This window comes from Eptesicus fuscus, chromosome 14, assembly GCF_027574615.1.
Source record: "Eptesicus fuscus isolate TK198812 chromosome 14, DD_ASM_mEF_20220401, whole genome shotgun sequence".
In the NCBI taxonomy this organism is placed as follows: domain Eukaryota; kingdom Metazoa; phylum Chordata; class Mammalia; order Chiroptera; family Vespertilionidae; genus Eptesicus; species Eptesicus fuscus.
The window spans coordinates 15,160,205-15,185,096 of record NC_072486.1 but is presented as its reverse complement, the minus strand read 5'-3'; the positions used below and the strand labels follow the sequence as shown (position 1 = coordinate 15,185,096).

The 24,892-nt window shown below is 39.1% G+C and overlaps 1 protein-coding gene across 1 annotated transcript in view; it reads left to right on the top strand.

Moving 5' to 3' along the window:
* The window catches only part of ITGB8 (integrin subunit beta 8), a 78,493-nt gene that overhangs the window by 33,575 nt on the left and 20,026 nt on the right, over positions 1-24,892 (top strand). The window contains exons 3-7 of the mRNA XM_008148286.3: positions 805-976; positions 9,523-9,769; positions 13,466-13,631; positions 14,195-14,353; positions 21,719-21,814. Of these exons, the coding sequence (XP_008146508.2) occupies positions 805-976; positions 9,523-9,769; positions 13,466-13,631; positions 14,195-14,353; positions 21,719-21,814 (840 nt within the window). The remainder of the gene's footprint in view (positions 1-804; positions 977-9,522; positions 9,770-13,465; positions 13,632-14,194; positions 14,354-21,718; positions 21,815-24,892) is intronic.

The window sequence follows — 24,892 nt, the reverse complement described above, 5'->3', positions numbered from 1 at the left end:
TTGTTCTTAGGAAAAAACCTGGATGATTACATGAAGAATAAAAATATCATTTTCTTCACAGTTAGATAAACTAAATTTCAAGGTTGCTCCATTAATTCCAAGTTTATTGGATGGCTCTTGGACAAACATCAACTAACCAATGCTGAATGATAATGAACATTTTAGATTTAGTTGCAAAATAAGGAGAATTTGAGCTGCCATCTTATCTCCCTGCCTCATTATGAGCATTGATCGTACTTGATTATTGAATTACTGTTGTGTGTATAAGAAGTTGGCAGTTTCATAGGCTAAGAAATGTAGATTTCCAATTCATTCGCTTATGAATTTTCTGTACTTAATTAAGCATGTGACTTCTGAGGACTTGCTCTTGTATTCCAAACATAACAATATGTAATAAACATACCAGTTGAGTTCTTTGAGAACTGAGGCTTAAATTTGGAACCGCTGAATGGTCTATTTTGGATAAATTTTCTTCTGGAGCAATCTCTCCAATTTAATGTCCTGTCATTAAATTTTTAAATATTAAGTTGGTATAATTTTACAGTGATCAGTTAACAAAAGTACTTGGTTTAAATCTCCTCTTTAATATTCATTTTCTCTTTAAGTAAGATTTAGAAATTAAAGCTTTACTTAAAACAAATTTGCCAATACTCTTATTGGAAACATGCGGCTCTTTTGAATAGTTGCATAAGTGGTGCAATATTAGAAGATGGCTTCTTTGCAAAAGTTGTTATGTGGTTTTCTTTGGTTTTAATTGAGATGATATGCACTAAAAATGTCAGTGATTTTCCTTCTTTTAAACAGGATTTCATTTCAGGTGGATCAAGGAGTGAACGTTGTGATACTGTTGCCAATTTATTAAGCAAAGGATGTTTGATTGATTCAATAGAATACCCGTCTGTGAATGTAAAACCAACTGAAAATGAAATTAATACCCAGGTGACACCAGGAGAAGTATTGGTCCAGCTGCGACCAGGTTTGATGATTTTCAAATAAATCTATGATGATTCTTAATTTGAAATTATACTTAGTTTTACTTGCTCATATTTAACAATGTGTGGCAGGCAGTATTGTTGTAGTGAAAATAACAGTGAATTCTGAATCAGGACATCAGAATTCTAGCCTTTATTGTGCCTACAGCTAGCTAGCTGTGTGGCCTCAGACACTCCAGCAAACTTGACGGCACTCTATTATAATTATGTGTTTCCAGACTTGATCATGCTGTAGTGTAATTGTGTTCTTGCTCTACTGCCAGCCCTGGAAGAAAGAGAACATATTTTATTCCACTCTGTTTCTCCGATGCTGGCATATAGTAAGCATTCTATAAGTATTTGTTGAATTTATTGGTTGAATAATTAATTAGTAAGAGATATGAATTAAGCTAGGTCCTTAGAGCCTTTGTGATAAACTTTTAGACACAAAACTACAATTCATAATTGTCATAATTAACTTGAGCAGCTTTGTGTTGGCCCCTGACACTAGTACACACTCTACCTCCTATATTTCTTCTGTACTTGCCCTTCCATCGCATTGTATTCCACAGTTTGGCATATATAATAGGCCACTAGAAATTATTTCTTTTCTGCCAGTGCTAGAGAATCCCAGTATACAACCTCATATGGCAAGATAAATTCAGGTACACTGGTGTGCATCACTCAATTAAATATGTTTAGTTTTAACTAATATGCTAGCCTTCATTTTATTTTGTTCTGAGTGGTCTTGTCCTGTCATTAAATTTTTAAATAACCATATTGACACACAAGTTCCCTATTCCAAAGCTGAACTATTTCTTCCACACTCTTGGATTACCAGAGAAACAAAGTCCATTTCTTTTTTGGCCATAGCATATTCCAAGCTTCCAATTAAAACTGTGCTCGTCACCATATAAAACAATTATACAGCACAAAGTATGGATATATATGAGCAACAGTTGGAAAAGGATACACAAAAAAATGAAAGTAAGATTGTGATGCTTGCCACCTTCTGTTGCTGCCATATACAAAGTGGCTTAGACAACGGGAATTTATTTTCTCATAGTTCTAAAGGCTAGGAAGTCCAAAATTAATGTGCTAGCTGGTTCAGTTCCTGGAGAGGAAGAGAGAGTAACAGAGAGATAAAGATAGAGTGAAAGAGCTCCATTGTGTCACTTCTTATAAGGACACTAACCCCCTCATAAGAGCCCCACCCTCATGACCTGATCTAAACCTAATTATCTCCCAAAGGGCCCATGTCCAAACACCATCTCATTGTGAGTTAGGACTTCAACATATAAATGGGGAGGGGCACAATTTAGTCCATAGCACTTGATAAATAAAATAATATTTTCAAAGGTCATGAAATAATTTCAGAAGTAAATCAAATTTTAGACAAGAAAACTGATTTCCAAAAAGTGAAACTGTTTTTATAGGCCAATATCTCTGAGTACTGCACAATAAAATTTGAAACCGAGAGGATGAACAAATATTAAATAACAGATTACCTAATAAAAACTTCTGAATAAATTCTATGACCAAGTATAAATAACAACTGTAGTCATAGACTATTTAATAATAATAATAACAGCAAAACACATCAAGATATATAGTATGTGACTGAAACTATTCTCAGGAAAAGTCAAAATTTTAAATGCTTTTATTATTAAAGAAGAATGAAAAAAAATAACTAAGTATCCAAGTAAAGGTATAGGAACAACAAAAACAAAATCATCATAAGGAAAACAAGATGAAGGAATTCATAAGTTAAGAATAAAACAAAGTTAATGAAATATAAAATAGAAATAAAAAAGGAAAATGAATGTATAAATCCAAGAGCAAATTCTTTATAAAAGCTAATCAAATAGATAAATTGTTGACAAATCTAATTAAGAAAAAAGAACAAAAAAGCAAATAACCTAATTATATAGACTATAATCAGAGAAACAAATAATGTGAAAAATACTTTAAGAAAATATTAAACACAAAAATCCATGGTAAAATGTATAAATCTTATAATATAATTTTGTAGAAAGTGTGATTAAAAATTGACTCAAGAAACAAGGAAACCCTAAGAAACCTAATGAAAATATAAAAGTACACATGAGTGTATATATAATTTGCCTCTAATTAATATGATTATATCCTTTAAAACTGTCTTTTTAAAAAATATTTGAAGATTTGAAATTACAAGGTCCATTTTTTTTTTTCTACTGGTTTGTTACATTTAAACTTATAAACATCAATGACTTTAGCTTGGTCCCTTTTGTAGATATAATGATGATTGAATCCTCCCAAGACTATAAATTAATTAACAGTTCAAAAGTTGAAAAATTGTTTCAGTGCTGTTTCCACAATGATAGTAATGATTATGATAATAATGGCATAATGGTATCGAGGCAGGAGAAAGATCGACAGACTTGGGAGATAATGGGGAGGTAGCATCCTCAGAGGTTTGTGATTGATGATGAGCATGGCCACACATGGGCTCTGGCTCAAGCATCTAGGTGAGAAGGGGGGGGTTGCCCTCTGTAGAGGGGGTGGTAATGAGTTCAAATTGGGACTATTTGGGTTGAGGTAGTGACTTATATGTATGAGGCTGAAGTTCAGGGGAGAGATACAGACTGGAGATAGAGACATGGGAGATGTCAGCATGAGATGGTAAGTGAATGCAGTAGGCATAAGATCATGGGTAGTAGAAGAGTGAAAAGAGAAAAGTTTTGATGTCTATGTCAATTATTAAGGGCTTGATTTTATTCAATTTCCCTCTACTATTTGAATTTATGTTTGCAAATTAATATAAATGTCTAATATGTATAAGTCATCTTTTCAACACAGCTATGACATAACTATCTATAATAATAAAAGCGTAATATGCTAATTAGACTGGACTCCTTCCGGACGACCTTTTGGACGAAGTCAGGGCTGCAAGGGAAGCCCACGTCCTGGGTGCCTTCTGGCAGCCAGAGGGAAGCCCGGGTCCCAGGTGCCAGAGGGAAGCCAGTGCCAGCAGCTGGGGGAAGGAAGGCCTACTCTTGCACGAATTTCATGTGTCGGGCCTCTAGTATTTTATAATCTGCATATATAGCAAAGAGTCATTAAATTAGGTTTATTAAATTCATCTAAATAATGCATTGTGACATCAAAGACATGCCAGCTTTGGGGCATCCTATCTAATAAAAGAGTAATATGCAAATTGACCGTACCTATGCTACACCCACAAGCCACGCCCACCAGCCAATCAGGAGAGAATATGAAAATAAACCCAACCAAGATGGCTGTGGCCACGGAGAGCAGGAGGGAGGCTTGAGTTTTCCCGGCAATGGAGGAAGCCAAGCTTTCCACTGGCCCTTGCCGGCCCAGGCCTCACTCAGTGCTACAAAGTTTCAATGATAGAAGATAAATAAATCCCAACAAAAATGACGGCAGCCACAGAGATGGAGAGAGCAGGAGGCTTGAGTTGCCTCCAGTGATGGAGGAAGCCAAGCTTTCCACTTGCCCTGGCTGGCCCAGGCCTCCACTCCAGGCTACAATGTTTCAATGATAGAAGATAAATAAATCCCAGATACCAGGGCCTCCACTTGGGTTGCCAGGGGGCGTGGCCGGCCTACAAACCACCACAGGCTCCTCGCCAAGGCCACCCCACGCCCCAAGGGAACCTCCACCCTGATCCGAGACACCCTTCAGGGCAAACCAGCTGGCCCCCACCCAGGCACCAGGCCTCTATCCTATCTAATTCTATCTAATAAAAGAATAATATGCAAATTGACCATCACTCAAACACACAAGATGGCTGCCCCCATGTGGTCAAGGATGACTGCCCCCATGTGGACACAGATGGCAACCACAAGATGGCCAGCAGGGGAGGGAAGCTGGGAGAGACCAGGCCTGCAAGGGAGGGCAGTTGTGGGCGATCAGGCCAGCAGGAGAGGGCAGTTGGGAGGGACCAGGCCTGCAAGGGAGGGCAGTTGGGGGCAATCAAGCCTGCAGGGGAGGGCAGTTAGGGGTGACAAGGCCGGCAGAGGAGGGAAGTTGGGGGTGACCAGGCCTGCAGGGAAGGGCAGTTGGGAGGGACCCAGGCCTGCAGGGGAGAGCAGTTGGGGGAGACCAGGCCTGCAGGGGAGGGCAGTTAGGGGTGACCAGGCAGGCCTGAAGGGGAGGGCAGTTAGGGGCAAACAGGCTGGCAGGGGAGCAGTTAGGCATCAATCAGGCTGGCAGGGGAGTGGTTAGGGGGTGATCAGGCTGGCAGGCAGAAGCAGTTAGGGGCAATCAGGAAGACAGGCAGGCGAGCAGTTGGGAGCCAGCAGTGCTGGATTGTGAGCCAGCAGTGCTAGTAGGATCGGGCCTAAATGGGCAGTCGGACATCCCTCGAGGGGTCCCAGATTAGAGAGTGTGCAGGCTGGGCTGAGGGACACCCCCCACCCCTGTGCACAAATTTCATGCACCGGGTCTCTAGTAATATATAAAGCTATATTGTACTAACTCCAGATATTTAGAAACATCACTCCTCATAATGTCAAAGTCCATTCCATCATGATACAAATAAGAGTTGAGAGTTTGCCCTAACTGGTTTGGCTCAGTGGATAGAGCATCAGCCTGTGAAGGGTAGCAGGTTCAATTCTGGTCAAGGGCATGTACCTCAGTTGCAGGATTGACCCCTGGCTCTGGTTTGGGCATGACTGGGAGGCAACCAATTGATGTGTCTCTCTCAACATCAATGCTTTAAGAGTTGAGGGTTTGATACAATGCATACCTAAGTGTAAAATGTATCTATCCCCTAATATTGTTTTGATTTATTTGGTTTGGTTATAGATAATCACTTTATTGCTTACTGATAAAAATTCATGACTTTCAATATAACATCTATTAAGAATTTTTTTTTAATTTTATAAATATTTCTATAACATCACATACTGACTAAATGTTTAAAAGAATGTTAGGACTATATAAAAACATGTATAATATATAATGAATATTTAAAATGAGTTTTTAAAATGACATTTTATTACCGTATTTTCCAGCGTATAAGACGACTTTTTAACCCAGGAAAATCTTCTATACGCCCAGTTGTCTTATACACCGGAAAATACGGTATTTTATTTTACTTTTCACTTCTTAAACTATACTTTTTTTTTTTTCTTATTTTTACCTATCAATCTTATGGAAAAGTAATAACAGAAATAGGTCACTGATCCTAGTTGATGTTCCTTAAGAACACTGAAATGAAATCTTTAGGAAGATAGGAAAGAGAAGAGAATTGTCTAATTCTGCTTTAGAGTAATATAATCCTATATAATAAAAGGCTAATATGCAAATCGACCGAATGGTGGAACCAGTCGCTATGACATGCACTGACCACCAGGTGGCAGATGCTCAATGCAGAAGCTGCCCCCTGGTGGTCAGTGCGCACCCACAGGGGGAGCAGCACTCAGCCAAATGCCAGGCTCACGGCTGGGGAGCGCAGTGGTGGTGGCAGGAGCTTCTCCCACCTCCGAGGCAGCACTAAGAATGTCCTATGGGGAGTGGACCTAAGCTGGCAGTCAGACATCCCCCGAGGGATCCCAGGCAGCAAGGGGGTGCAGGCCAGGCTGAGGGACCCCCTCCACCCCCGCCGCCCGAGTGCATGAATTTCGTGCACTGGGCCTCTAGTGTATATGATAAGGATTAGTATAATCTATACCTCACTCATTCAAAAAATATTTCAAACTTGATTCATTTTAATATTGTAAAGAAAAAAGTTCTTTATTTAGTGTAGCTTAACCTTTTGCACTCGGATGTCGAGTGTGACTCAACACGGTTAGCATCGGTAGCATAGAGATTAAAATTGCAAGCAAGTGCAAAGGGTTAATTTAAAATGTAAGATTTCTCAGGTATTCTTCCTAAATTCAATAATTTAAAAAAATAAAAATGCAGAAATTATGCATTTTCCCCCCACTCCTGCACATATACCCCATTTTACCCACCACAAAAATTCAGAATTGTGCTGGAGTCTGTGCTTTCCTATTTTCAACCAGTCTCATTCTTAGGCCTTCTTTTTCTCCTGCCCAAGTATAATTAATAGTAATTGGCTGCTCTTTCTTCCCGCTACACTTTTGTACATTCTGTTATGGTTTTTCAATTTCACCTTATGAAGAATATTTTAAAATTATCTTTTCTTAATGCCCAGTCATATTTGTTGTAGCCAGTACTTCAGAGATGCTTACTCCATAATTTGAGTGATTCAAAATCATGCTAAGAACTTTTAATTAATTCTTTGGGCTATTCAAACCAATACTGGCAGTAGCTCTAAGTAGGTCTCAATTTTCCTCCAAGTCCTCTTTCTCATTCTCTTAAAGGATCTGAGCCTTTAGAATCTCAAAAGATATGAGAATGAAGCTTTCCTGGAGATAATAATATACATGGTAGTAGCATAAACATTTTGGGGCTAGAGGATCCTTTTTCCTCTTAAAGAGAGAAACGAAGACCACCCCCCGCCCTAAACTGTGGGAAAGAAATCATAGATATTAGCTTCTTACTGTGATAAATATGTGGGCCTTTTAAAAGGCTATATATAAATGTGCTTCAAATATTGTCCAGTTAAAAAACATTTATAAGTGGCTATGCATGTACAAAACCTAGAAGCTTCAGAGATGGATAGACAGTTCTTACCCTAATGCTGCTCTAGTAATAGTAATGATAATAATTACTAACATCTAGTGAGACCAAGATTTGCTTGCTGGGCTGTGAGCAACTGGCGTGTGTTGAGGGCCCTTATGTGACTAGCATTTGCTTCGAGCTCCCTGAATAGGCCTCCAAGGACTGTGTTTTGCTGATGCTTCACAGACTCTGCCTCTGAGATAACCAACAATATAACAACCTGCACAATACACTTAACTGGTTTATTTTGCAATGACTATAAAAAACAGACAGCCGTTCATCTTTAGACAGAGCCACCATAAACTGCAATGATCCACCAGGATGAAAATAACATGTGGCCAGTGCCTAAGGCCTTCAGCCGTATCTCCAAGTCAATGATTAAAAAGCAACTACGCAATTTGTAAAAAATATAAAAATAAAAATGTTTCAATACTGACCCACACATTAAAGTTCAAACTCCTCCTCATGAATCACACTCCCCAGTTCTAATCCATTTCTGTTTTTCACCGATCCAGCCCCGTCGGCCAAATTCTATCATTCTCCTAAATTGAAATGCTCTACCCAAATTGCAGATACTTCTACATGGTCAGGCTTTTTCACCAGGTACCGAAAGCTGAGCCCAGCTCCTAAATGTAAGGACTGAGAGAGTTGGCTAGGCTGGACGATACATGCCAAATTTCTCCCCCAAACTCTGGGGCCAAGAAATTAGCAGTGTTACAGTAAAGGGGTTTCATCCACATATTGACATATTAGGAATGAGTGAATAGTCCTGTTCTCCCATAATTATTAGGTACCAGAAAAACAATAACTTATAACTTTGAATGCATTCCTTAATCTGGCTGGAAAACTTCTGGTTTGTGAAATAATTTAAGAGAAAATATTGCTACTTTTAAGCACATTAAGACTGCAACTACCGGTATGATAGGCTAGATTAGAGGATCCCTTTAACTCGGATGTCGAGTGTGACTCGACACGGTTAGCATCGGTAGCAGGAATCGAGAAAAAAGCAAGCGAGTGCAAAGGGTTAATCGGTAGATCAGACTACCAATTATGCATACAAATTGGTGTTTTTAAAAAATATTTCCATTCAAAATATTCTCCATGGACAAATAATGACTTACAAAGCATTTACTTTATTATTTAAAAAAGTAAAATTCACAAAGTATTTAAACTGGTAAGTTTTCACCATCTACTTAAATAAGAATACAGAGCTACCAACTCTGCAGGGCTGTCCCTGGGAGGCTCCCAGGGCTCTCCTTGTGGCCACCCTCTTCTCACCCAGCTCCCTTGCCTCCATGATCCCTCCGCCACATGTTTATTGAGAGAGAACCCAGCATGGTCCTCACTGTGGCACTGCTGGCTACTGTTCTTTAGACCACTTTCTCATTCCTTCTCACAACTAACTGCTGAGAAGAATCATATCAAGTGATTTTGATGATGTACTAATTGTTTTGAATTGCTTACTATACTTCTCAGTAACAGAGTTTCACATCTCATATATAAATATGCCTTAATCCGAAAGAGTGAATTTATACCTGAATGCAACCTTTACATGAACCATAGCCACCTACTCTCTCTTGAGATGAAATGCTGCTTGCTGTCTTGTGCTGTGCTTTTCTAGATACTAGAACTACATGTTCAGATGGTAATAAATACATTTCCTACTGCATTTATACTGAGCTGGTCCATTTGATGATACTATCTCTATCTGCCCTATAAAATTGTGAGAAATGCATTGTAAAAGTTGGAAATTCACACATTTGTGTGGTTTTCAAATTGCCTTAAAATTATTCCAGAATATTCCTGATTTCATTAATTATGCACAAATCTGTTATTATTGTTCTATATCTAAAATGCGACTTATTTATTGAGATATTTAAAATAAATACATGATATTTGTCTTTCTTTGAACTAGGAGCTGAAGCTAATTTTATGCTGAAAATTCATCCTCTGAAGAAATATCCTGTGGATCTTTATTATCTGGTTGATGTCTCAGCATCAATGCACAATAATATTGAAAAATTAAATTCCATTGCAAATGATTTATCTAGAAAAATGGCATTTTTCTCCCATGACTTCCGTCTTGGATTTGGTTCATACGTTGATAAAACAGTTTCACCATACATTAGCATCCACCCAGAAAGGATTCACAATCAATGCAGGTATCTAGTGTTTGAGGTGGATATCATAATGCTAAATGACATTTTTTTCGTATTAAATCTCAGTTTTTATATAAAGAAATTACTAAATTTTATATTTTTGTTTTATTAAATGAGAAGTGAAAATATTTGGAGGGGAAGTATATTCCTATCTGAAAACTTCTGAGATTATCTGTTGCTTGGGCTTTTTATTTTTTTCAAATATCATTCACTTTTTATCACACATAAAACACAAATAATATGAGTAATTTTGGACAAACCTCCAATAATCAGGCTTCCATGTATATAAATACCTCTTTGAACATTCTGTATTTCTCCTTTTGATTGCTTCAAATTTGTTGAACTAAGGTTTGTTGAATTTATACTACTTATGTTGCCAGTACTGCGTCTATTTCCCCTTACTGTATTGTGACTGTGGATTACGTTGTTACTTGTGATGTAACTACTAAGCAAACTCAGCTAACACATGGAGGGTAGGTCATAAAATGAGAATTTGCATTCTAGAAAGAGCCCTTTTTCTTTTGAAAGTTCAATTCTAAATAGCATATGCCCCACTATAAAACAAAACCGACCTTAAGAATACAAGTTTCTCACAGTAGTCTAATTAGCCTGTTGAGTTTTCAGAGAGAAATATAAATGTTTAGGGCCTCCTTAATAAAACATTTCATTTTAACATCTTATTTCCTACTTCCATAAATAGCCCAGGCCACTTTATAGTAAGTACACACACGTATTACCAAAACAGTGCTGCTGTAGTGCAACCAGGACTGAAACACTGCAGTGGGGTTCCTGAGACTTCTCCCTGTGGGGATGCACCTGAGGAATGACGCCCACTTTTTGGAACACCATGGAATTCTCAAAACATTTTTTTAAAATACTTTTATTGATTTTAGAGAGGAAAAGAGAGGGAGAGAGAGAGAAGAAACATCAATGATAAGAGAGAATCATCGATCAGCTGCCTCCTACATGTCCCCTACTGGGGATCGAGCCCGCAACCCAGGCATGTGCCCTTGACCAGAATTGAACCCGGGACCCTTCAGTCCGCAGGCCGATGCCCTATCCACTGAGCCAAACCAGCTAGGGCTCAAAACAATTTTAATGAACTTTGAATGTTAGTCAATAATTGCACACCATGCATCAATTTAACAAATAGCACAATATTTTAAAATAATCTAATAATAGTATAGTATTTTCACTGAAATCCTAAAAATCATTTCCCAAAAAGTATTTTTCAGTTGTTCCATGGTCAAATGTGATAGGAAATCACTACAAATTTTTATCTCCTCTTCAAAATTAACACTGCATACTAACATAATAAAGTCCCTTAAGTGTCCTATCCTATCTAATAAAGAGGGAATATGCTAATTGACTGCCCCGCCCTCAAAGATGGCAGCTCTCACAGCCAATAAGGAGGGAATATGCTAATTGACTGCCACACCTTCAAAGATAGTGGTGCCCAGTCCCCTCAGCCCCACCGGGGCAGCAGGCATGCGGCAAGGCCAGGCCCACCCCGCGCTCCTGTCTTCTGAGTGCCCTAGTCCCCTCAGCCCCCCAGCCGCCCAGGGCCAGCCCGAGGCATAGGCAAGCCTCGGCTGTCAGCTGCCCAGCCACCCAGAGCCGGCCCACAGCACAGGCAAGCTGCGGATGGCAGCTGCCCAGCCACCCAAAACTGCCCGAGGCTCAGGTAACCAGGGCCAGCCAAGGCTTGCGCTGCCGGCAGTGGCAACAGCAGAGGTGTGATGGGGCATTGCCTTCCCCTGGTCGCCATGTCACCTCCAGCCCCTGAGGGCTCCCAGACTGAGAGGGGGCAGGCCGGGCTGAGGGACCCCCCCCCCCTCCAGTGCATGAATTTTCATGCACTGGACCAATAGGGGGCAGACTCTCAACACAGGAGCTGCTGTGAAGCACACTGGCCATTTACAAAGAAACGGCACCATAGACCTGGCACCAACAAAGCAACACTCAGCTTCCCCCAAGTGGGACACAGGCCCCACTACCACACCAGAGTGACACCCCACCAAATTGCAGCTGATGCTGCTGAGACCCCATGGCGCAAAATGCGGCCCACAGCCCAGCCCAGCCTGCAAATTGTGGTGCTGTGGGTACCAGGTAATGATGTCACATAGTAATGCCTGGCTTCCCTAGTGACTAGCCTAGTGACTAGCCTACTTGAAGTTTCTTCAGCCCAGGAACATGACTTGCTTTATAGCCAGGTGGAAACATTTCACACTTTAACCAAATGTCTGTGAAGCATTTTCCCGTGCCTCATCTAATTTGATCCTCACAGAAGTCCTGGAGTAGATAGATAGGAGACTTGGTGGAATCCTATTTTCTTTTCATTAGCCAGAAAACAGAGATTTAGAAAGCTTAGAAACTCCACCTGACTGATAAGAAGTAAGACATGGTGGACCTTGAAAATGACTTCAGGTTTTCTCACTGCACAGAATATAGTCAAACACTGCTGCAGTTAAGTATTTTACCCTTTGTTCTCCCTGCATGATCTACAATAATAATCTGCTTCGTGTTGATATTTACTGCTGTGTTGCTGACAAGTACCTGAAAGAGAAATTGGGGTGCTTCACTGGCCTGGAAAAAGTTTAGCTACATCAGAAAGCAGGTCTAATTAAGCAAGTTTATTATATCCAATATAATAAAGAGGTAATATCCAAATTGACTGTCATGCCCTCACACAAGATGGCCACCCCCATGTGGTCACAAGATGGCCGCCACAAGATGGCTGGCAGGGGAGGGCAGTTGTAGTTGACCAGGCGAGCAGAGGAGGGCAGTTAGGGGTGACCAGGCTGGCAGGGGAGTGCAGTTGGGGGGGACCAGGCCTGCAGGAGAGGGCAGTTGGGGCAACCGGGCCTGCAGGGGAGGGCATTTAAGGGCGACCAGGCTGACAGGGAAGGGCATTTCAAGGCAACGAGGCCGGCAGGGGAGGGCAGTTGTGGGTGACCGGGCTGGCAGGGGAGGGCAGTTGGGGGCGATCAGGCTGACAGGCAGAGGTGGTTAGGGGTGATCAGGCTGGCAGGCTGGTGAGCATTTAGGAGCCAGTGGTCCTGGATTGTGAGAGGGATGTCTGACTGCCAGTTTCTGGGCCGAAACCAGCAGTTAGACATCCCCTAAGGGATTCCAGATTGGAGAGGGTGCAGGCTGGGCTGAGGGGACCCTCCACCCCCCATGCACAAATTTTGTGCCATCGGGCCTCTAATATATATATATAAAAGGGTAAGTTAACTCGCTCATGCGCGATATATATAAAGCTCTAGCTGGTGCCAATAGCATGCATGTGCTTCAATCTGTCAGTGTCAATCGTGAATTTGGTTGACACTTCTATTATAAAGAAAGGGAGAATAGCGATATTAAAATATATTTTCTAATTAATTTCCTTTCAATGTGCATGAATTCATGTACCAGGCCACTAGTATTATATAAGAAACATGTTTAATATTCTTTATTTTTTAACACCAAGTTATTATATTCCTTTTTCCTACTTGCAAAGAAATACTGACCAATATTGAACTTTCCTTAGACTTTATAAAGTACAGATTTTAACTAATAAAATTTCCTTGGCAAAACAAACAAAAAAACAACTATTACCTTCTCACACCAACCACACAATTTTACTGTGAGTAATATTTTGGATCTTTGAAGGAAGCATAGCAAAATAGAATTTTCATTTCTTCTTTACCCACACAGCGACTACAATTTAGACTGTATGCCTCCCCATGGATACATCCATGTGCTATCTTTGACGGAGAACATCACTGAGTTTGAAAAAGCGGTACATAGACAGAAAATCTCTGGAAATATCGATACACCTGAAGGAGGTTTTGATGCTATGCTTCAGGCAGCAGTCTGTGAGGTAAGTTTCACACCATTGAGTGTTTGTGCAAATGCAAAACTCCCCAAGAATTTAGGATTTTCTTTTTCTTTTTTATTTATGGACTGAAAACATAGCATAGAAGAATACCTATATCTCTTATTCATCAGCAGTGTTACTCATTTTGGTCTATGTTTAGGACTGAGGAGCTAAATTTGGAGTGGGTTATAAATAGGAAAAGATAAAAGGGTTACTTATGTACTTGGAAAATCCTTTCCAAAAGGGTCGCGCTTTTCACTCACCACCAGGAAGCGCCTGCTGTCCTATGCACATCATGTTGGGTGTTCTGCACTTCTTATACCTGGCTTGTCTTCACTGGGGGATCACAGGAATCTCTAGCCAAGAGCTATTGTGGCCAGTGGCTGTAGTAAAATAGAGAATATACAAATAAAAGTTAATTCTACTTATGAGACAGCATTGTATTTATGAACATCCTTCCAGCCTGTCTTGATGTCTGGGCATGTGAATTTATTGTTTACTTGAGAGAAAGACCACGGTACAAATCTATGTTATTGTACGAAGTCTAATTACATATTTCTTTTAAGAGTCATATTGGATGGCGAAAAGAAGCTAAAAGATTGCTGCTGGTGATGACTGATCAGACATCTCATCTTGCTCTTGATAGCAAATTGGCAGGCATAGTGGTGCCAAATGATGGAAACTGCCATCTGAAAAACAACGTCTACGTCAGATCAACAAGCATGGTAATGTAGCTGTAGCCTCTTAGTAGGTATGACTATTGGTTGAAGCATAAGTTTAAGTGGGCAATTCAGCTATTCCTGTACCAAGAAATTACCTCAAGGAGCATCATACATAGTTAGGATAAGCCATGAGAGAGAAGTTCTAGAACAATGAAATATAAAGCTAAAATACTTTGACAACATCTAGCTGACTTTCTGATGTGCTACAAAGCACTATATTTATGAAAACAAAAGTGATAGAAGAGTGATAGATATATTTTAGGGTCCTGCACTTGAAGGACTCTAAAATATATGTGTGTTTACATATATAACTTTGCTTTATATAAATAAACTAGTTCTTCGGGGTTAGTATCTAAAAACATATGAAGGATTGGTTAAGAAAAGTGTCTTTGGCTTGAGGACGCCTCACAATATAACAGGTAGAATCTAAGTAGAGCTGGGATTTTTTTTTTTTTGGGGGGGGGGAGTAAAATAAGGCCAGCTTTCTATATTCTATATCTCACTCCTTCCCTATGAAGCTTATCTATATTTAGGGACTTTTCTTTTTAATCAGAAAATATCTGGATTGCTTCCTGAGGGTGTTTCAGCTCTGAGTCACATATTTACATATACTCTCCTAGTATCATATCTTTCCCAGCATTATTTATGCTACATGTAGGAAAATCAACTGCAGAAAGCATCATTTATTTCTGACATTGACACATATTTATACATTCATACAAATATTAGAACAGAAACTTCCAAACTTTCTCAGATCTTCGTACTCTAGTGTCTCAGTAATTTTTCCCCTGGTGCCATTAAGCCAAAACAAAAACCAAACCAAACAAAACAAAAAACCTGACCATTCTGTTTTTTAAGTAGTCAAGTCCAAAAACCTTAACTATTTATGACTTAAAAACTTAGCAGTCAGTTAAAATATAATATACATTATGAAACTCATATACATATATTTGTGTCATTCTTAGTAAATCAGTTACTAATGGGAACTTCCAAGCCTTGGAATCAGATTGGACATGGCCGCCCTCATTTCCTGTTTCTCACTGATTTTCATTCTGCCCAGCTTTGCAAAGACACAGTGTCTTCTAAAGGAACCAAGTCAAAGGTAGTCTTAAAACTGTGAACTACATCCAGGTGCCTGAGAGATGCCAAGTATCACTGTTTCCCTTAAAAATGTAAGACATTTCCAGGCACCCTGTTGAGTGTACTGCAGCACTCCAAGACACCTCCTGCCCAGGTTGGGAACTGCAATATTTAAAGCATATAAATTATGCTGAAAAGTGTGTGGTTCCCATGAGTAAAATTTTAATTGTTTAAATTTAGTTAATGTGGAACATCCTACCAGACTTATTCAAAGTCTAGAGGAGCAATTGCACTACGGCATAAAACAAGTTCAACCCTTGGTTGGTTTAGTCTCTTGAAGGCAGCCTCAAATTTTAAAAATTTAAAAAGTTAACAAGAGTTTGAATTTAAAAAGGTAGGGTTTGGAGTTATTTCAGCTGTCTTTCCCTTTGTTAATTCTCTTCTACTCAGCCACATTTCACTTTGGTTGACACATCCATTTCAATTTAGTCATTTCTTATCTTTCCTTCCTTCTAGTTAACCTATTTTAATCCGAGATGGAATTTCAATTTGTTTTCTTGGGAGTGGAAAAGACAAGAGGAATTATTCTATTGTGAAACAAGGAGAAGCTTATCTCAAAAATAAAAACAATAATCACATTATTCTCAAATTGCAATGCATTATTCTTTTGAAGTCTTGCCAAGTCACTGAAGTCATCTCTCCATAATTGCATTTTAGAGGGTGCTGTTGCTCATCTAGGAAGGATTCCTTAAGGCAAAGAAATGCTCTCATAATTTTAGACATATGCCACGCCATATAACCTTATGGAAATTAATTACAACTCTGGTGGAATTTTACAAAGTATTAGGGCTTTTATGACAACAGGAATTTGTATAATCTATTTAGTCTCAGGATAATAATAACAGTATTTCTAATATGGCCAAAATAAAGTATATAATAAAAATTTTCACCTTACTTCATGATTCCTATTTTATTTATCTCTGCTTAACATTGCATAAAAATGTAACTTTTTAAATTAATTAGAGAGATAATTTTACAGTGTTAGCACTTTTGGGCGTTATGAACATGCACAATCAGGAAAGTAAAGGAACTGTCCCCCAGGCAGAATACCCCAGAAGAGTTTTACTAATAAGTCCATGTGCAGTAGGTTTTTTTAAAATATTGTTACAACTTTTAAAACTAACAACATGCCTGTTATCAGCTGATTGCTCTCTGAACTATCTGCTTTAAATTGTAAATGTCGTGAGAACAATAATGACTTCAGAAACTTCAGAATAGACCTAATTTTGAATGCTTCTCATACGAGCAGTAAGTAACCAGGAACTGATCTCTGCAAACAATATCCAGTTTATTTTTCCTTTTAAATTAAAAGCAAAAGTTGCACACAGAATCAAACTGGCCAGGCTTACACTAGCACTGCTTTTATAATGGCTCTGATAATGAGAAAAAAATAATGGTTTGCCTCAGTGACACAATGGAAACAAAATTTGATGAAAATATTTATGAATTGCAGTGTTCCAATTAAATTATGTTTCAGTTCACATTTAAGCATAAAACATTTTAGTACTACTCAGTGATTGACAAGCATATAAAAATCATTAGTCCATGTCCCTCACCTCGGTAACTAGGACATCACGATTACAATTGATACTGGGTCAGGCAGGAGCCACAAACTCAAACGCTTCAGGGGCCAGTTACCAAGGGTACATAAATCAGACAAGTCAAAGCAAGCATATCCAAGAGCCCAATATCTAGCCTTTAGTAATGGCATCAAAATGTGTTTCATTAAGTTTTTTAGTGAAAGCTGTTTTATATTAGGCAGTCGTTGTGTGGTGTTTGTCCCTTACATTTCCACACCACCACCCAACAACTCAGTGAGGTGCAGATATTGCTATCACCTCCATTTTATAAATGGGAAAACGGAAGCAGTAAAAGGATCAGGAACTTGCGTGTGGTCAGACAGCCCAGTCCTAATCAGTATTGCCTATGGTAAATGCCAAGCAGTGTGACATCAGGACATGAGCTGCTACTGACCGCTAATGTAAGCTTAATAATTAGAGAATGCTAAGTAAAAGCCTTTACACATGGTAACACGTTTAATTTCCATCATACCTCTGAGAGGTAGATACTGGTATTTATACCTCTTTTATACATAAGGAAACTGGATCACAGAGAGGTTAAGACAGCTGGCCAGTGTTACATAGCTAGTAATTGCAGAAGCAGGAGTTGAGGTCCCAAAATTGTCTGTTTTCAGAGACCCTGCTGATGGTATGGTTCTCAACTGGAGTGATTCTGTCCACCAGAGGACATCTCAATGTCCAGAGATATTTTGCCTGTTACAACTGGGAGAGGTGGGAGAAATTAGCATCTAGGAAATAGAGGCCACAGATGTTGCTAAATCTCCTCCACTACACAGGACAGACCCCCAACCACAACACAGAATACCTGGCTCGCGAATGTCAATAGTGTCACTGATGAGAAACCCTGGTCTATGCAATTTTACTGTGTAGGCATGTACATAGAAAATAGGCTGAAGACACATAATGTAAAGTCTTCATTTCTAAATAAATCTCTGTTGTAAGATTGCTTTCATGTTGCCTCTTTCCTCTAAAAAGTAAACTGTAAAAAATAGTCCAGATGATTGAGAACTTTAACGAAGGCACTGGGGTTGGGGTTTGGGGGGGCATATCATGATATTCAATACTACAAATTCTATATTATTTTACAAAATTTTTTTATGAATCTCACTTTTATGAAGAGAATCTTAAACAGTTCTTTTTTTTTTGCCACTACATATGCACATATTAAAATCCTCCCATAGCCCGGCCAGCATGGCTCAGTGGCTGAGCGTCAATCCATGAATCAGGAGGTCATGGTTCAATTTCCTGTCAGGGCACATGCCTGGGTTGTGGGCTCGATCCCTAGTTAGGTGGTGGTGGTGTGTGGGGTGGGGGGGGGGGGGCTCTCATCATTGATGTTTCTGTCTCTCTCTCCCTCTCCTTTCCTCTCTGAAATCAATAAAAATATATTTTAAAAATTCTCCCATACATCACTACCCAGTTATCTCTTTAACCAAAATTGCTTTCAACAAATCTTTCTTACCCCTTCCCTCTGACATTTTAAAGTCATTTCCCACAAGTCACAGTGAAGGTGTTGGTGAAGAAGAAAAATGTGAAAGAATCCTTTTGCCCTTAATTACATTGCAGCTGTCTTGGCACACTGCTTTCCCTTCTTCCAGGAATGCCTGTTATCACTATTAATTATTCTCAGAGTTTAGAGAAACAATGTGTGATGGGTTAGAGTAGACGAAGGGGGAGTTAGAGAAGAGGAGCAGTGACGTCACCACAACAGCTGGCTGAGTGGGAGTGTTCCTGCTAGTGAAATACTAGACATAAAAGATAAAATACTTAAAAGATAATGTGCTTCATGGAGGAAAGGGGAAGGGGTTTCAACGATGGCCATTAATCCACAACTCTCCTGTCAACAGTGGTTTATTTAAACATCTGTTAAGCATTTGTAATTTTAACAAATCTGCATCAAGGTACTTGGAATTTTCTTTTAAAACAGATTTATTTCTAGGGTTCAAAATAAATGTGTTCTTTTAAGCTTAAAAGTCCAGTTGACCTTTTTTTTAATGAGCTTTTGACCAAACTAGAACTTTCTTGATTTAAATTTTGTGTACTTTTGGTCAACGTGACTTCCTGTTTTTGGAAGGGGAAAGAGATTAAGAAGGCTTCAAAAGCTGCTTATATCTTGGACTGTGAGTTTAGTATAAGCTAGTTTAAAAACATATGGGTTTAATTTTCCTTAAAATATGAATGGTTTTAAAAATTAAGAAGGGGGAATGCTTGGCAAATTGTGATTATTTTTTTGTCAAAGCAAAAATATTTGAAAAGTAGTTGCTGCCATTTAGAAATACTCCCAATACAGCTAGACTTGCCTTTCCTTTACTTGTCTTTAATTTACTAGCATTATGCAAACTATCATGCATCTATTTTAAGAGTATACATATTATTAGGAACAAGGAATAAGAATTTATCTGGTAGGATTTATATTTGAGGGATTATTTTTCCATTACCTTAAATTTATATTTTATGAATTGCTCTGGGCAAAATTGTTCTTATGGAAATCCATGTGCTAATACTTTTTTAACTTCTTCATGAATTGGCTTCATATCACATTTAAATGCAGTTCATGAAAATTTGATTTGCTTCTACCACAGCAATTATAAATTATATACAAAAAAAAAGCATATGTGCTATGGTTATTATCTTAGTCCATTTGGGCTGCTGTAACAAAAACCCATAAACTGGGTTGTTGTTTTTTTTGTTTTTTTTTTAAATATTTTATTGATTTTTTACAGAGAGAAAGGGAGAGGGATAGAGTTAGAAACATCGATGAGAGAGAAACATCAATCAGCTGCCTCCTGCACACTCCCCACTGGGGATGTGCCTGCAACCAAGGCCCTTGACCAGAATCAAACCCTTCAGTCCACAGGCCAACGCTCTATCTCCTGAGCCAAACCGGTTAGGGCTGGGGGGCTTATTAACAACATAAATGTTATAGTTCTGGGGAGTGGTTAGTCCAGGAACAAGGCACTGGCAGATTCAGGGTCTGGTGAGAGCCTACTATCTGTTTCATAGGCGACACTTCTAGCTGTAAGCTCGCATGGTGAAAGGGCAAGGGAGTTTTTTCTACTGGTCCTCTTCTATAAGGGAACTAATCCATTCATGAGGGCTCCACCTTCATGACATAATCATATCCCAAAGGCCCTCCTCCCAATACCATCACCTTGAGGGTTAGGATTTCAAGACATAAATTTGGGGAGGGAGACACAAATATTCAGATCATAGCAGTTGCTCATGTTAGTGATAGTATTTTAAGCACAAGGCTATCTTCTATGACTTTGTATATACATTTAATATATGGGTCACAGAACTTAGGCTATAAGCAAAATTAACAAAATTAGTTTTTTACTAAGTTCACTTATTTGTCAAAATACAGAAATGTTAACCAAGATTGTTTAACAAAAGTTTCCCTTAAACAAACACAATTAGAATTGGAGGCTAGAAGGGGGAATAAAAACTACATAGTAATTTGAACTTGGGCCACATGATACTAATTAGGCTCAGTCACATGATCCATGGCTAATGTAACTAGGCACCAATGGGCAGGTAAAGTTTGCCATCACCTCTCTGAGAGGTGTGTGGTATGAAGTTGTTATTTGAGATTATGAGTTTAATTTCTAGAAGAGCATTTACAGAAAGAAAAAATATCAAGTACAATATCTAACAATATCACTAGATGTAGCAATTTCCAAGTTGTCATATTTCTCATATATACTAAAATAAATTTTATTCCCCTTCTACTCATCCCAAGCTTTCTCACTACTACAAGGAATGTCACAGTTGGCTCTATGTAAGTTTTATTTATCAAAGTAAAACAGATTTATAACATATATATATATATATATATATATGACAAAAAGTTTAAGTAGAATAATATGTTGAGAGATCTATAACCTATTGAGGGAAGTAAAATCATGATAATTGCTATTAGTTTGAGTACCTACTCTATGAAAGAAGCTGCACTAAATAGTTCACATACTATTGTTATCTTTTTCATCTTGCCAGCAATCATGGAATCAGATACCATTCACATGTTAGAGAGGATGGACCTAAGATAGAACTTTTATCATAAAGTGACAACTTGGAATTTGAGTACAGGGTTTTCTGCTTTTAAACAGAATTTGTACTATATCATGTTATATATCAAGATATATATATATATAGATATATATATATAGTATATATACATATATATATAGATATATAACATGATATATATATTAGTATGTATGGGTGTATATTTGTGTATGCATAGGCACATATTTGCCTTTAAACACTTTTATTGAATTTTGCCTCAGAGTGTGATTGTCACTAATATATCTGTCTGAATATTAAATTATCTTTCAGTTATATCACTTTGATCACAATGTTAATCTAAAGAGGCACTTAATACTTTGTGTACTATGTTGAATTCATCCCTTTTCATTAGACAAATGCTATATGCTTTCATGGAGCTTTTGTCTATAAAATATTCTTTAATACATTGATGTTGATCTTATTTTTTTAAACAATTTAAATGTCTCCAGTAAAACCATAACCCTTCCCAACAAAACACATTTTTATGTCAGTCATGTGGTTTCCTTCCTAAGAAATGTTTGGATATGTGTGGGATCAAGCTACTAAAGTTCACTCCCTTCTTTATTTCATTGTCCATTAACAGGAACATCCCTCGCTAGGCCAACTCTCAGAAAAGTTAATAGACAACAACATTAATGTCATCTTTGCAGTTCAAGGAAAACAGTTCCATTGGTATAAGGTATGTTCATTCCCAAATACAAAAATTAAAATGTTTGCTTTGGTAGTTGAAACTAGAATACTTCTTTGAACCCCAGGTAAGAATTCTAGAGTATTCTGAATACTGTATTAACTAATGTATACTACACAGTGTCTTAAGTTAACATGAAGTATAAATTTTCTGTATAGCAACTAGAATAAAGTGTGGGCACTGATACTTAGTGTGGTACTAACGGTGACAATAATGTAAAAAGTAGTTCACGCTCGAGCTACACCTTTACATCCAAGGTCCTGCTTATGTGCTAGTCCATGGTAAGATCCTTATAATAGACTAGAGGCCCGATGTACGAAGATTCGTGCAAGAATGGGCCTTCCTTCCCCTGGCTGCCGGCACCGCCTTCCCTCCAGCCCGGAGCCACCTTTCTGCCTTTCCACGCTGCCCAGAGGCCCAGAGCTGCTGGGGCAGTGTGGAACACCTGAGTCATCGCCATGGCAATGATGCAAGCATCCCACCCTGCCCACGGCCGCAGGGCACCTGCATATGCAAATTAACCCACCATCTTTGTTGGGTTAATTTGCATACTCACTCCTGATTAGCTGGTGGGCGTCACAAAGGTACAGTCAATTCACATCTTTTTATTTTATTAGTGTAGACTAGAGGCCCGGTGCACGAATTCGTGCACCAGTGGGGTCCCTCAGCCTGGCCTGCGGGATAAGGCTGAAACCGGCTCTCCAACTTCCCCCAAGGAGTCCCAGATTGTAAGAGGGCACAGGCCAGGCCAAGGGACCCCACCAGTGCACAATCAGGGCCGGGGAGAGACATGGGAGGTTGGCCAGCCGGGGAGGGACTGCAGGAGGGCTCCAGGGCATGTACAGCCCGTCTCGCTCAGTCCCGATCTGCCGGACCCCAGCAGCAAGCTAACCTACCGGTCGGAGCGTCTGCCCCCTGGTGGTCAGTGCACGTCATAGCACTGGTCGACTGTCTGCCCCCTGGTGGTCAGTGCACGTCAAAGTGAGCAGTTGAGTGGCCTTAGCATATTATTAACATATTACGCTTTGATTGGTTGAACAGCCAACCAGATGACTGGACACTTAGCGTATTAGGCTTTTATTATATAGGATTATGTTGGGGAATATCAACTTGTTAATAGCAGCAGCTAACCTAGATTTGGTCAAGGTCATCCAAAAAAAAAGAACAAGAGGAGCCATGGAAGTGGCTGACCAGCCAGAGCCTCCCCACATAAGAATAAGCTTGTGTCCAGAATCCTTCTGGCTAGGAGAGACCCACAAGCAGAATAGACAATTAGCAGCTATGTCACTCTGGCAGCACCATGGGCCCACCATCCCCCTCCACCAACACTATTCTTCTGTGCCCTACTGTAGCTTGCTTTTTGCAATCTTAGGTTCTTTCTTCCAAGAAACCCTTTTTTTCTTCATTTCCATGATGCTGTGATACCCTAATTTTCGTTGCACATGTCTGTTCTTGGATTTTCTTCAACTCCTTTGTCATCCTTGTTCTTCCTTGCTCCTGATGCCTTTTACTTATTTTTTTAATACTTCAGATAAACTACATTTTCACTTGACTTCAATATATACTTGAACCCATTTCCATTTGCCTGAAGCTGGTGTTCTCTCCACCAGCTTCCATAATACCTGGCTACTTATCATATTGACCATCTGAAAGCACTACTTTAATCATACTCCTTCTTTCCTTAGAAATCTATAGTGAAACTTTATTTAATTCACTGTTTTCCCAAATGTATATACCTGACCCCTCCTTTTAATGTAACAACCATTAACATCCACAGAAGTAGGACTCTTGCCCAAATCCAATGCCCAAACCACTTTATTAATGACAGTAACAGCTTCCACTTATTGAATACTTATTATTGTCAGGCACCAAGTTTATTAACTCATTTAATATTCTTAACAACTCTTAATAATGAGGGTAGTATAAATAATATGCCCAATTGTAAAGATGAGGAAACACATTTAGATTTATTTAAATCACAAGTGTGACCAAAGTGCTCCCTAAAATAAAGTATCCCCAGGATTCCCTCTGATTTAAAGGATCAAGTCTTTAATGTAGCATAAGAGACCCTCTGGTCCCTGCTTGCCTCTCTGGACTCATCCTCCATTATTTTTGCCTTACATCTGTCCCTCCAGCCATGCTTCTAATTTTCCTGGGCACACCATTCACCAAGCTCTTTCTATCATTTGTGCCAATGTTCTTGCCATGCACCCACCATGCCTGGAAGCCCTTCTCCCTTGTTACTTGACTAAATCTTACTCATCCTTTAAGATACAGCTCATATGTCACCTCCTCCAGGAAGCAGTCCCTGTCAACCTTCCGCAACCCTCAAATGCTTCCTGGGTATCCCTCCCATTGGGGCCTGTGCATTCATTCTTTTGCTTCATGTGGACATTGTTTTGTGAAATTGTCGTTTATGCACCAGTGGGATCCTTAAGAATGGAAAGTAAGTGGCCTAGCAATTTAGCGTTTCCAATGTGGTACACAATAGGTGCTCAACAAAGGTTTTACAAATGGATTTAAAAATGTACAGGAATACATTTTCCCTATTACCTACAATTCCAAGTTGATAGTGTCTACGTAGTGGCTGGCATACTGCAGGAACTTAATACTTATGAATGATAAAAATGAGTGTATAAATGGATTTCAAGGCTTTCCATAATCTGGCTCCTTGTAGGTTAGTTATGCATCCTTCACTCTAATCAGACTGGTTTCTTCTCTGTTCTTATTTTATCTATAATTCAGATAAACCCTTAAGGCTTTGCTAATTCTTTTTCTCACCAGGAATACCTACAGTCTTCTCCATAATTATTCAGTAATTAAGAAGATCCATCAAGAACACCTACCAAATGAAGCTTCCCCTTGTAACTATTATTTTTTTCTCCAGTCTGGGCCAACATGTGATAAAGTTCATTCCATGAAACAGTCATTCTACAAAATGTTTATATATGTTACATAAGAAAAGAATTTTGTAATTAAAGAAATGGTGGGAGCCCGGCTGGTGTGGCTCAGAGGTTGAGTGTCAACCTATGAATCAGGAGGTCACAGTTCAATTCCTGGTCAGGGTAC